This window comes from Ranitomeya variabilis, chromosome 3 (assembly GCF_051348905.1).
Source record: "Ranitomeya variabilis isolate aRanVar5 chromosome 3, aRanVar5.hap1, whole genome shotgun sequence".
Classification (NCBI taxonomy): Eukaryota; Metazoa; Chordata; class Amphibia; order Anura; family Dendrobatidae; genus Ranitomeya; species Ranitomeya variabilis.
Window position 1 is genome coordinate 217,617,725 of NC_135234.1, and position 14,497 is coordinate 217,632,221.

General features: G+C 46.7%; 2 protein-coding genes across 2 annotated transcripts in view; one reads left to right on the forward strand and one right to left on the reverse strand.

Moving 5' to 3' along the window:
* Positions 1-201: 201 nt before the first annotated feature.
* On the reverse strand, positions 202-5,328 carry YOD1 (YOD1 deubiquitinase). The gene is made up of 2 exons (XM_077295181.1): positions 5,023-5,328; positions 202-1,002 (listed from the first exon to the last, which is right to left on the reverse strand). The coding sequence occupies exons 1-2, from the start codon at positions 5,228-5,230 to the stop codon at positions 308-310; spliced, it is 903 nt and encodes a 300-aa protein (XP_077151296.1). The 5' UTR covers positions 5,231-5,328; the 3' UTR covers positions 202-307.
* The window catches only part of PFKFB2 (6-phosphofructo-2-kinase/fructose-2,6-biphosphatase 2), a 96,842-nt gene continuing 87,418 nt past the window's right edge, over positions 5,074-14,497 (forward strand). Inside the window, exon 1 of the mRNA XM_077295179.1 lies at positions 5,074-5,191. The gene's annotated coding sequence lies outside the window, so the exon portion shown is untranslated. The remainder of the gene's footprint in view (positions 5,192-14,497) is intronic.

Here is a 14,497-nt window from a genome sequence, read left to right on the forward strand (position 1 = left end):
GCAACATTCCAAAATAATAAATACATAACATCTGCTCTGCTTGGAAATCATCACGGCTAGGCAAAAAGCTCAAGGACTTGGCCGTGAAACACTGATGTTGGTCGCGGGTGTTTCTGTGGACCCTTTCACAGAAAAAGGCCAGACTGGGGAACGCAACGGGAGGGTATGATGCTCCTCGCAACAACACTAAGGTAACCTGTGAAGATTGAACGCTTTTACTGCTTTTAGACCCAAGAATACATCTCTGTAACCTGGGATCAGACATATGAGGTAGCTTCCACCAATTCGACTGATAAACGAGGCGTTGTTACACCTCCCCAAAGTTGGAATGGCCGGTTTCCTTGGCGTGATCCCTTGCTGCCGACTGCCCCATTAATCCTTTCTGACAAACCATACAGCGCAGGTCAAACCTGTTAACATCGGTAAACTGTCGCTTTCGCCTGGCATCGTCAGCGAGCTCCAACGCCTGCACCAATGCTTCATCATCAGATGTGGAAAAAATGGTCAAAGGTGGCATGTCACAATCTGGAAACTGCCGCTGTAAGGGGTCGTAGTGAATGCCATCATAAATCAGCAGAACTCTTCTACTGTAGCCAGCGTCTTCCCCGAACCGGTCAATCCTCACCGTCTGGGTATCCACAACGCAGATCTCACACTGGTAGAATTTGGAAAGTATTGATACTTCTATGGCACCACCCCAGGTGTCCTCTCTGCGGATCCAGGCACAATACTCCTCGTTGCTTTTACCCAGCATGGCTTCACTATAACTTGTTGGGTCACTGGCCACAATCTCAGCAATTAAACTGCGCATTTCCGGTGCACATGCCGGGTCATATACGCCTCCTTCTACCACGTAGTACACACTGGTGAAGAGGCAGGAATTGTCAGCCGGTACCACCCTCCGGAGAATCTGGGGACTTTTTGATATGGTTCGATCATTGATACTATGTATCGAGGCAGGTGTAGGCTTATTTTTATCTTCTTCTACAATAAGAGTGTCACCTAATAAAAAAAAGGACAGAGAGGAAAGATTAAATCTAATCCAGAAATCCAGAAAAGGGTCATCTCTACTTCATAGAACTAGACATAAAGGGAATCAGTCAGCATGATCCGCATCTCCACTTCTAAACTTTCTGGTCTTGGTCACATTGCTCTCAATGAGTTTTTTTTCCAAAAGCTCAAAAACAGCAGAAACAACTTCAGGAAACTCTCCTTTTTTTGGGAGGCTTTGGAGGAGATTTTTTTTTCTAAATCCGGTATCACATGAGAAAATAAAAAATAAATCTTTCATCCAGAAAATTCTTGACTATTTTCATCCCTATTGTCATCCAATGTTATACATCAAAATTAAATGTACGTGATCAAATTTAATTTCCTAGGCTAATAATAATTGAAATGTATCTGTAAGAATCGGACGCTACACAGATGATCTGTATAGCGTCCAAGTAGAATTATATATTTTTTTTTAAGCACCCAAGACTCAAAAGAATATTGTACATGCTGCGATTTTATTTCCCACAAGGTCATGTGTCACACCTGTCATCACAACAGCACTATTGAATTCATATGATCAGCGTACTGGGCGCTTTTTACTCATGTCTGTATAATACACTGGTCTGAACTAGCCCTAATACGGGTTGGAAGAGTTCTTTTTTTTTTCCCTAAAAAAGAGGTTTTTGCAGCCATTGGATTGAACGGTGCCCAGTTTGAAAAGCTTTCCTTTGAGATCCACTTCGAGAAATTGACATGCACTTTTTATTTTTTTCACCAGTTTAACGAAATCTCTGCAGGCAAAAAAAAAAAAAAAAAGTACAAAAACTAAAATTAGGGTACAAAGTACCCAGAAGAACACCTCTCAAAAGAGTATAAAAATGATAAATGTTTTATTAAGGATTACGGTAAATATAAAAAAAAGACATTAACCAGAGAGTAAGAGGAACATGTAAGAGGATTCAAAAGGGGATAAAAAGAAGTAGATAAAGGTGGGAGGGGGTTTTCACAAAAACTAAAGGGTTGCAAGGTAGTCTATATCAGACAAAGCAAAGAATACTAATGAACTTGCAAAAAACAATTCATAAATAATAGAGTGAGGCCAAATTTAACTGAATGCAACCATGAAAGGACATTGACCCCTAAAAATTAACCTTTTTTAATTCAATCTAAAAGCATACGGTCACAATGTCCAAAATAATAACACATTAACAGGCTGTCTCAGGGTGTATCCGTGGCAGGAATCACCAAGCTATTACCACAAAGGATGTGATCCTAATAGATCCCTATCTCGTCCTAAAATTTCTCCCTTCCTTGCTGCAGAGGCTGGCACCCTAATTTGTACTCCGTGGCACCCGCGCCTAAAGTCGGCGTCCCTATTCACCCTATTGCAGCAAAACTTATATCAGTCCATATCTAATATAAAGGTAGTACAGAGCTTACGCATATTGAGGTGAAGGGACCCCACATACAGCCACCAGTGCCCTGACGCGCGTTTCACTGTTATGCTTTCAACACACCCCTTGAGAAACCGTAACGTGCGTCGGGGCACTGGTGGCTGTATATGGGGTCCCTTCACCTCAATATGCGTAAGCTCTATACTACTTTTATATTAGATATGGACTGATTTAAGCTTTTTTTTTTCCTTGTTTTCCAATATTATACTGCATGATATTCATATAGACGGACTGATTATTTTTGTCACTATACTATCCTAATCTGTACTACGATTTACGGTATCATGCCTTACATACAAATTCTTACGTGAATCATGGAAGTTCATTAGTATTCTTTGCTTTGTCTGATATAGACTACCTTGCTACCCTTTAGTTTTTGTGAAAACCCCCTCCCACCTTTATCTACTTGATTTTATCCACTTTTGAATCCTCTTACATGTTCCACTAACTCTCTGCTTCATGTCTTTTTCATATTTTATCTGTAATAAAGTTTTTTTTTTACATTTTATACTCTTTTGAGTGGTCTTTTTCTGGTTACTTTGTACCCTAGCTTTGGTTGTACGTGTCAGTAGAACCCACTGGTTATTGATCTTTATATGGTGGGAAAACCCCTATAACTATGTTTATATGTCTTTTGGATATTTTTATGGTCAAAAACTATGTGGATTTTTCATAGAAATTAATTTGAAGAATTTTCCAAGAGTTTGAGGATGAATTTGGAGAGTTTGGACATGGGGATGAAGCACTTCCCGAGCCCCTGCCTGCCCAGCTCCATGTCTTTACTACTGCCCCCTTCTTCTGTATAACCGATAGTTCACTTGCTGGTTACACAAGCTAGTAGGTTGTCAGTCAAGGCAAAGTAGATGCTGGGGAGGCAGACACTCGGGAAGTGCTTTGGTACGCCCAAAAGCACTTCAGCCTCATTTAGGCCATGTTCACACGATCCTTTTTTTGATCCTTTTTTTTTCAGGTCCTGATTTGGAAAACCCGCAGTGCAAAACTGCACTGCTGATTTTCTTGCAGTTTCTTCTGCAGATTCCTCTGCGGGTTTTCAACAGCACTTTCCTATTGGTGCCTGTTGAAAACAGGAGCTGAATCCGCAGAAAGAAGTGACATGGTACTTCTTTTTTTCTGCAGGCAAATCCTCGCGGATTTGCCTGAGAAAAAAAGGATAGTGGGCACAGCGGTTTTTGTTTTCCATAGAGTAACATTGGACTGTACCCTGCATGGAAAAAGGACCTGAAAAAAAAAGGATCAAAAAAAGGATCGTGTGAACATAGCCTTACAGGTTGAGAACTACCTTTTAATCTGCATTTAGACAAGCAGATTTCTGCCCAAAAGGGAGCGCTAGTTTATTATATCCAAATCAATCATTTAACGCTTATGGGTGAATAATAACACTATGGGGACATTGCTCTGTCCCCAAACACCAAGCAACAATGTGACACCAGCAAAGAGGATTTTCAAACTAACAAATAATCCAGAGAACAAGTTTTGTGGTATTATCCTTCCACACAGGTAAACCATGTACCCCAATGTTATAGAGAGGTAAACTCTTTATAAATGGCATTCACATACTGCGGATAAGACGCACCTCGAACTACCCGATTCCTGCTACAGAAAGAGTCATTCAGATGTGGGATAAAACTGGAGAAAGTCGTTCTACAGGAAAACATCACAAATGTGTCCCTATTAAGACATTGTTACGTCAATTCCAGGATATAAGGACATGCTGGGGAAATTGTGCTTTACAGAGGTAAACACAAAATTTAAGATAAAATCTCTGCAGCCAACAATGGCGGAGCATTTTTCAGGCCGGGTTCAGGTTGACGAACACCATCATTTCACCTCTGGTGGGTGCTATCTACAAACTCAAGGAGGTACCGGCTCCCATTGTTCACAGACTCTTTGCTCACTAGTGGTGCCAGGTATTTGGACCACCAGATCTGAGATTGAGGTAGTGGTCAACCTTCGTCACCCCTTACAATGGGTATGAGATTGGCGAAGATCCAGCACCCTGCACCCATCCGCTGGTTTAGGTTCTGGCGGTGATCAGATGTAAACTGAACGGTGCCAGGACAGCTCCGTGCACGGCATAGTGGCCGTTACAGAGTACTGCAGGTCACATCGGGCACCCAGCTCATAGTGATGGGCCGTCCATTATTATAAGGCTGGAGAATCCCTCTACTCGCATCACACACAGCCACTGAAAACATTGAAGGCGTCATAGGTCGCCTAGCAGGACAAGGGTGGGCTAAAAAAGGCCTGCCCCCATATACCTTGGTGCCCCCCATACTTCCTACTATATAACCCTGTATAGGTCGCCCGCTAGATTTTTTGCGCCCAGATTAACCCTACATGTCTTGCCAATTGCTATGGTAACCAGTTCGATAAGTGACACGACGGTGTATAAATCCGCCACTGAGAATTGTGCGCTCTATGACAGCAGCGCGGATTTCCCATCTGTGGGCAGCGGTTTCTGGAGAAGAATCGCAGCCAAAATCCATGATGGTCCCCAAACCCCAGCACAGGGCACAGCTGGCACCTCACAAGGGAAGGCTGCACAATCTCTCACCAGATTTGATCGGCAGATCTCGTAGTGTGGCGTCCCCATCACTGAGGTTCAGACTGGCGGGCGGGTACCCCACCATTACCCGCTGGCTGGGCCCCGAGATGCCCGTCACCCCCGTTATCTGGGCCTGCAGCTCCCGCACACTGGACACGTCGGACAGCCCCTGCAGCAGGTGGGTGCCCTCCCGGGTCTTACAGCGGAGCCGCAGCATGGCCGGACCGCTCCACGGAATAGCACGACAACAATGATGGGGACGCCGGCCGGGCCCGCTGACTCATGGAGTCTCGCGAGACTTCACAATGGCGCCTGGTGACTGGAGGCCGCCGGCTTCTAGTCAGCGCTGTGTCAGCGGCGCGGTCCCGGCTTCCGTTACCTTCATGTGGCGCCATTGTGGCCTCCTGACTGAGCTCTCCGTATATAGTGGCGTCTTGTCATTATCAGGACTGCTCTATGGAGAGAGTATAACCCTCAGCATGGTGGCTGACTACTATAGGGGCAATACACTGAAGTACCCACTGCCTCTATGGGGCATGTGTAGGGCGGGGGTGCACTAACTTATTAGTGAGGGCGGCTTTGTCATCTTTACTAGGAAAACGTAATATGGCATTACTGTGGGGGTGGGGACTGAATAATGAGATTCTCATATAGGCTCACCTAAAATATGACAGAAGGTAGCAATAATATGTGATGGCACCCACATTACATATCAGACACAGCGCACACACACACCGCTCACATATCACACACCGCTCACATATCACACACCGCTCACATATCAGACACCGCACACACACACCGCTCACATATCAGACAGCGCTCACATATCAGACAGCGCACACACACCGCTCACATATCACACAGCGCACACACACCGCTCACATATCACACACCGCTCACATATCACAGCACACACACACCGCTCACATCACACACCGCTCACATATCACACACCGCTCACATATCACACACCGCTCACATATCAGACACAGCACACACACACCGCTCACATATCAGACACAGCGCACACACACCGCTCACATATCAGACAGCGCACACACACCGCTCACATATCACACACCGCTCACATATCACAGCACACACACACCGCTCACATATCACACACCGCTCACATATCAGACACAGCACACACACCGCTCACATATCAGACACAGCACACACACCGCTCACATATCAGACACAGCACACACACCGCTCACATCACACAGCACACACACCGCTCACATATCACACACAGCACACACACCGCTCACATATCAGACACAGCACACACACACCGCTCACATATCAGACACAGCACACACACACCGCTCACATAGACACAGCACACACACACCACTCACATATCAGACAGCACACACACCGCTCACATATCAGACACAGCACACACACACCACTCACATATCACAGCACACACACCGCTCACATATCAGACACAGCACACACACCGCTCACATATCAGACACAGCACACACACACCACTCACATATCAGACACAGCACACACACACCGCTCACATAGACACAGCACACACACCGCTCACATATTAGACACAGCGCACACACACCGCTCACATCAGACACAGCGAACACACACCGCTCACATATCAGACACAGCACACACACCGCTCACATATCAGACACTGCGCACACACACCGCTCACATATCAGACACTGCACACACACACCGCTCATATATCAGACACAGCACACACCCACCGCTCACATATCAGACACAGCACACACACACCGCTCACATATCAAGACACCGCACGCACACCGCTCACAGATCAGACACAGCACACACCCACTGCTCACAGATCAGACACAGCACACACACACTGCTCACATATCAGACACAGCACACACACACCCCACTCACATATCAGACACAGCACACACACACCGCTCACATACCAGACACAGAACACACACCGCTCACAGGTCAGACAGCACACACACACTGCTCACATATCAGACACGAACCCCGCTCACATATCAGACACAGCACACACACACCGCTCACATATCAGACACAGCACACACACACTGCTCACATATCAGACACAGCACACACACACTGCTCACATATCAGACACAGCACACACACACTGCTCACATATCAGACACTGCACACACACACTGCTCACATATCAGACAGCACACACACACACCGCTCACATATCAGACACAGCACACACACGTGGCTCACATTTCAGACACAGCACACACACATGGCTCACATATCAGACACCGCACACACACACCGCTCACATATCAGACACAGCACACACCACTCACATATCAGACACAGCGCACACACACACACACCGCTCACATATCAAGACACAGCACACATACACACCGCTCACAGATCAGACACAGCACACACCCACCACTCACATATCAGACACAGCACACACACACCGCTCACATATCAGACACAGCACACACACACCGCTCACATATCAGACACAGCACACACACACTGCTCACATATCAGACAGCGCACACACACTGCTCACATATCAGACACAGCACACACACACACCGCTCACATATCAGACACAGCACACACACACTGCTCACATATCAGACACAGCACACACACCGCTCAGGCTACTTTCACACTAGCGTCGTTTTGCCTACGTCGCAATGCTTCGTTTAGCAGAAAAAATGCATCCTGCAAAGTTGTCTGCAGGATGCGTTTTTTCCCCATAGACTTACATTAGCGACGCATTGCGACATATGGCCACATGTTGACGGATCGTGTTTTGACGGATCGTCGGCACAAAAAAAGTTACATGTAACTTTTTTTGTGCGTCGTGTCCGCCATTTCCGACCGCGCATGCGCGGCCGGAACTCCGCCCCCTCCTCCCTGGACATTACAATGGGGCAGTGGATGCGTTGTAAAACTGCATCCGCTGCCCCCGTTGCACACTGTCCGTCGGGCCGACGGTTTGCGACGGCCCGTACCGACGGACTAGTGTGAAAGTAGCCTCACATATCAGACACAGCACACACACACCTGTTGTGAATTAGACTTTTTGGCTCCCTCTGGTGGTTACTAGTGATATGACTCTGGGATTTTCTTCCCTCAGTTTGCACCCACCTGGGTCGTTAGTCCAGGGGTGTTGCTATATAAACCTCATGGATCCTTAGTCCAGTGCCTGGCATCGTTGTAATCAGATCCTTTTTGTTTGCTCCTATCTGCTGGTCCTGGTTCGTGCAAAATTAAGCTAAGTCTTGCTTCTTTGTTTTTTCAGTTATTTGCTTGCTCTCATTTTTGTCCAGCTTGTACTAAATGTGATTCCTGACCTTGCTGGAAGCTCTAGGGGGCTGGTGTTCTCCCCCCGGGCCGTTAGACGGTTCGGGGGTTCTTGAATTTCCAGCGTGGATATTTTTGATAGGGTTTTTGCTGACCATATAAGTTATCTTACTATATTATGCTATTAGCTAGTGGGCCTCTCTTTGCTAAATACCTAGCTCATTCTTACGTTTGTCTTTTCCTCTTACCTCACCGTTATTATTTGTTGGGGGCTTGTATCCAACTTTTGGGGTCTTTATCTCTGGAGGCAAGAAAGGTCTTTCTTTTCCCTTCTAGGGTTAGTTAGTTCTCCAGCTGGCGCGAGACGTCTAGAATCAACGTAGGCACGTTCCCCGGCTGCTGTTAGTTGTGGTGCTAGGATTAGATATATGGTCAGCCCAGTTACCACTGCCCTATGAGCTGGTTTTTGTGTTTGCAGACTTGGTTACTATTTCTGAGACCCTCTGCCATTGGGGTCATAACAGAATGCCAGGCCAACATTGAATGTTTCATGCATTGCAGAAGTGGGATTATAAGAAAGGAAATTCTGAGTTGTTTTTTTTTTTTTTTTTTCCTCTCTTCCTCCCCTTTACCTTTGAGTGGCTTGTGCTTGCTGCAGACATGAATGTCCAGACCTTGATTGCAGGTGTGGACCGGCTTGCTGCTCGTGTGCAGGGCATACAAGATTTTGTTACCAGTAGTCCTATGTCTGAACCTAAAATACCTATTCCTGAACTGTTTTCTGGAGACCGATTTAGGTTTAGGAATTTCAGGAATAATTGTAAATTGTTTCTTTCTCTGAGACCCCGTTCATCTGGAGATTCAGCTCAGCAAGTTAAAATTGTTATCTCTTTTTTACAGGGCGACCCTCAGGATTGGGCTTTCTCACTAGCGCCAGGAGATCCGGCATTGGCAAATATTGATGCGTTTTTTCTGGCGCTCGGATTGCTTTACGAGGAACCCAATCTTGAAGTTCAGGCAGAAAAAGCCTTGCTGGCTATTTCTCAGGGCCAGGATGAAGCTGAAGTGTATTGCCAAAAATTTCGGAAATGGTCCGTGCTTACTCAGTGGAATGAGTGTGCTCTGGCCGCAAATTTCAGAAATGGCCTTTCTGAAGCCATTAAGAATGTGATGGTGGGTTTCCCCATTCCTACAAGTCTGAATGATTCCATGGCGCTGGCTATTCAAATTGACCGGCGTTTGCGGGAGCGCAAAACCGCTAATCCTCTGGTGGTGTTGTCTGAACAAACACCTGATTTAATGCAATGTGATAGAATTCAGACTAGAAATGAGCGGAAAAATCATAGACGTCAGAATGGGTTGTGTTTTTACTGTGGTGATTCTACACATGTTATATCAGCATGCTCTAAACGCCTAACAAGGGTTGTTAGTCCTGTCGCCATTGGTAATTTGCAACCTAAATTTATTTTGTCTGTGACTTTAATTTGCTCATTGTCTTCTTACCCTGTTATGGCGTTTGTGGATTCAGGTGCTGCCCTGAGTCTTATGGATCTGTCATTTGCCAAGCGCTGTGGTTTTGTTCTTGAACCGTTGGTAAATCCTATTCCTCTTAGAGGTATTGATGCTACGCCATTGGCGGAAAATAAACCGCAGTTTTGGACGCAGGTAACCATGTGCATGACTCCTGAACATCGGGAGGTGATTCGTTTTCTTGTTCTGCATAAAATGCATGATTTGGTCGTTTTGGGTCTGCCATGGTTACAGACCCACAATCCAGTCTTGGATTGGAAGGCAATGTCTGTGTCAAGTTGGGGTTGTCAGGGAATTCATGCTGATTCCCCGCCGGTGTCTATTGCTTCCTCTACTCCTTCGGAAGTTCCTGAGTATTTGTCTGATTATCAGGATGTATTCAGCGAGTCCAGATCCAGTGCTCTGCCTCCTCATAGGGACTGTGACTGCGCCATAGATTTGATTCCAGGTAGTAAATTTCCTAAGGGTAGATTATTTAATCTGTCTGTACCTGAGCATGCCGCAATGCGTTCGTATATCAAGGAGTCTCTGGAGAAGGGGCATATCTGTCCATCCTCTTCCCCTCTTGGTGCGGGATTCTTTTTTGTGGCCAAGAAGGACGGATCTTTGAGACCTTGTATTGACTATCGTCTTCTGAATAAAATCACTGTTAAATTTCAGTATCCTTTGCCTCTGTTGTCGGACTTGTTTGCCCGGATTAAAGGTGCCAAGTGGTTCACCAAGATAGATCTACGTGGTGCGTACAACCTTGTGCGCATTAAGCAAGGAGATGAATGGAAGACAGCATTTAATACGCCCGAAGGTCATTTTGAGTACTTGGTGATGCCTTTTGGGCTCTCTAATGCCCCCTCAGTGTTTCAGTCCTTTATGCATGATATTTTCCGGAAGTATCTGGATAAATTTATGATTGTTTATCTGGATGATATTCTGGTTTTCTCTGAAGATTGGGACTCACATGTGGAGCAGGTCAGGATGGTGTTTCAGGTTTTGCGTGAGAATGCTTTGTTTGTTAAGGGCTCAAAGTGTCTCTTTGGAGTACAGAAGGTTCCCTTTTTGGGGTTTATTTTTTCCCCTTCTGCTGTGGAGATGGACCCAGTCAAGGTCCGAGCTATTCATGATTGGACTCAACCCACGTCAGTTAAGAGTCTTCAGAAGTTCTTGGGTTTTGCTAACTTCTGCCGTCGTTTTATCGCTAATTTTTCTAGCGTTGTTAAACCTTTGACGGATATGACCAAGAAAGGTTCTGATGTTGCTAACTGGGCTCCTGCAGCCGTGGAGGCGTTCCAAGAGTTGAAGCGCCGGTTTACTTCAGCGCCTGTTTTGTGCCAGCCTGATGTCTCACTTCCCTTTCAGGTCGAAGTGGATGCTTCGGAGATTGGGGCAGGGGCCGTGTTGTCACAGAGAGGCCCTGGTTGCTCGGTAATGAGACCATGTGCTTTCTTCTCTAGGAAGTTTTCGCCTGCTGAGCGGAATTATGATGTTGGCAATCGGGAGTTGCTGGCCATGAAGTGGGCATTTGAGGAGTGGCGTCATTGGCTCGGAGGTGCTAAGCATCGTGTGGTGGTCTTGACTGATCACAAAAATTTGATGTATCTCGAGTCTGCTAAACGCCTGAATCCTAGACAGGCCCGCTGGTCATTGTTTTTCTCCCGTTTTGACTTTGTGGTCTCGTATTTACCTGGTTCAAAGAATGTGAAGGCTGATGCTCTTTCAAGGAGCTTTGTGCCTGACTCTCCTGGAGTCGCAGAACCTGTTGGTATTCTTAAAGAAGGAGTTATCTTGTCAGCCATTTCTCCTGATTTGCGACGCGTGTTGCAGAGATTTCAGGCTGGTAGACCTGACTCTTGTCCACCTGACAGACTGTTTGTTCCTGATAAGTGGACCAGCAGAGTAATTTCCGAGGTTCATTCCTCGGTGTTGGCAGGTCATCCGGGAATTTTTGGCACCAGAGATCTGGTGGCTAGGTCCTTTTGGTGGCCTTCCTTGTCACGGGATGTGCGGTCATTTGTGCAGTCCTGTGGGACTTGTGCTCGAGCTAAGCCTTGCTGTTCTCATGCCAGCGGGTTGCTCTTGCCCTTGCCTGTCCCGAAGAGGCCTTGGACACACATTTCTATGGATTTCATTTCTGATCTCCCGGTGTCTCAGGGCATGTCTGTCATCTGGGTGGTATGTGATCGCTTTTCTAAAATGGTCCATTTGGTGCCTTTGCCTAAGCTGCCTTCCTCTTCCGATCTGGTTCCTGTGTTCTTTCAGAATGTGGTTCGTTTACACGGCATTCCTGAGAATATTGTGTCTGACAGAGGATCCCAGTTTGTTTCCAGGTTCTGGCGATCCTTTTGTGCTAGGATGGGCATTGATTTGTCGTTCTCGTCTGCCTTTCATCCTCAGACTAATGGACAAACGGAGCGAACTAATCAGACTCTGGAGGCTTATTTGAGGTGTTTTGTTTCGGCAGATCAGGATGATTGGGTGACCTTCTTGCCGTTGGCTGAGTTTGCCCTTAATAATCGGGCTAGTTCCGCTACTTTGGTTTCGCCATTTTTCTGCAACTCTGGTTTCCATCCTCATTTTTCCTCCTCGGGGCATGTGGAACCTTCTGACTGTCCTGGGGTGGATTCTGTGGTGGATAGGTTGCAGCAGATCTGGAATCATGTGGTGGACAACTTGAAGTTGTCACAGGAGAAGGCTCAGCGTTTTGCCAACCGCCGCCGCGGTGTGGGTCCCCGACTTCGTGTTGGGGATTTGGTATGGCTGTCTTCTCGATTTGTTCCTATGAAGGTCTCCTCTCCTAAATTTAAGCCTCGCTTCATCGGTCCTTACAAGATATTGGAAATCCTTAATCCTGTTTCCTTTCGCTTGGATCTTCCGGTGTCGCTTGCCATTCACAACGTGTTCCATAGGTCTTTGTTGCGGCGCTACGTTGTGCCTGTGGTTCCTTCTGTTGAGCCTCCTGCTCCGGTGTTGGTTGAGGGCGAGTTGGAGTACGTGGTGGAGAAGATCTTGGATTCTCGTCTCTCCAGACGGAGGCTTCAGTATCTGGTCAAGTGGAAGGGCTATGTGTTATGACCCCAATGGCGAGGGTCTCAGAGGAACGTGGAAGTCTGCAGAATACAAAAATCCAGCTCATAGGGCAGTGGTAACTGGGTTGACCATATATCTACTCCTAACGCCAACACTAGAAGTAGCCGGGGATCATTCCTACGTTGATTCTAGATGACACGCGCCAGCCGGAGAATCTAGCTACCCCTAGTAGAGGAAAACAAAGACCTTTCTTGCCTCCAGAGAAGGGGACCCCAAAGCTGGATAGAAGCCCCCCACAAATAATGACGGTTAGGTAAGAGGAAATGACAAACACAGAAATGAACCAGGTTTAGCACAGAGAGGCCCGCTTACTGATAGCAGAATAAAGAAAGGTAACTTATATGGTCAACAAAAACCCTATCAAAATCCACACTGGAAATTCAAGAACCCCCGAACCGTCTAACGGTCCGGGGGGAGAACACCAGCCCCCTAAAGCTTCCAGCAAAGGTCAGGATATAGATTTGGAACAAGCTGGACAAAAATACAAAAACAAAACAAATAGCAAAAAGCAAAAGGCAGACTTAGCTGATATAACTGGAACCAGGATCAGTAGACAAGAGCACAGCAGACTAGCTCTGATAACTACGTTGCCAGGCATTGAACTGAAGGTCCAGGGAGCTTATATAGCAACACCCCTAACTAACGACCCAGGTGCGGATAAAAGGAATGACAGAAAAACCAGAGTCAAAAAACTAGTAACCACTAGAGGGAGCAAAAAGCAAATTCACAACAGTACCCCCCCCTTAGTGAGGGGTCACCGAACCCTCACCACGACCACCAGGGCGATCAGGATGAGCGGCATGAAAGGCACGAACTAAATCGGCCGCATGAACATCAGAGGCGACCACCCAGGAATTATCCTCCTGACCATAGCCCTTCCACTTGACCAGGTACTGAAGCCTCCGCCTGGAGAGGCGAGAATCCAAGATCTTCTCCACCACGTACTCCAACTCGCCCTCAACCAACACCGGAGCAGGAGGCTCAGCAGAAGGAACTACAGGCACAATGTACCGCCGCAACAAGGACCTATGAAATACATTGTGAATAGCAAACGACACAGGAAGATCCAGACGAAAAGATACAGGATTAAGGATTTCCAATATCTTGTAAGGCCCAATAAAACGAGGTTTAAATTTGGGAGAGGAGACCTTCATAGGAACAAAGCGGGAAGAAAGCCATACCAAATCCCCAACGCGTAGTCGGGGACCCACACCGCGGCGGCGGTTGGCAAAGCGCTGAGCCTTCTCCTGTGACAACTTCAAGTTGTCCACCACATGATTCCAGATCTGCTGCAACCTATCCACCACAGAATCCACCCCAGGACAGTCAGAAGGCTCCACATGACCCGAAGAAAAGCGAGGATGGAAACCAGAGTTGCAGAAAAAAGGCGAAACCAAGGTGGCGGAACTAGCCCGATTATTAAGGGCAAACTCAGCCAACGGCAAGAATGTCACCCAATCGTCCTGATCAGCAGAGACAAAACACCTCAAATAAGCCTCCAAAGTCTGATTGGTTCGCTCCGTCTGTCCATTAGTCTGAGGATGGAAAGCAGACGAAAACGACAAATCAATGCCCATCCTAC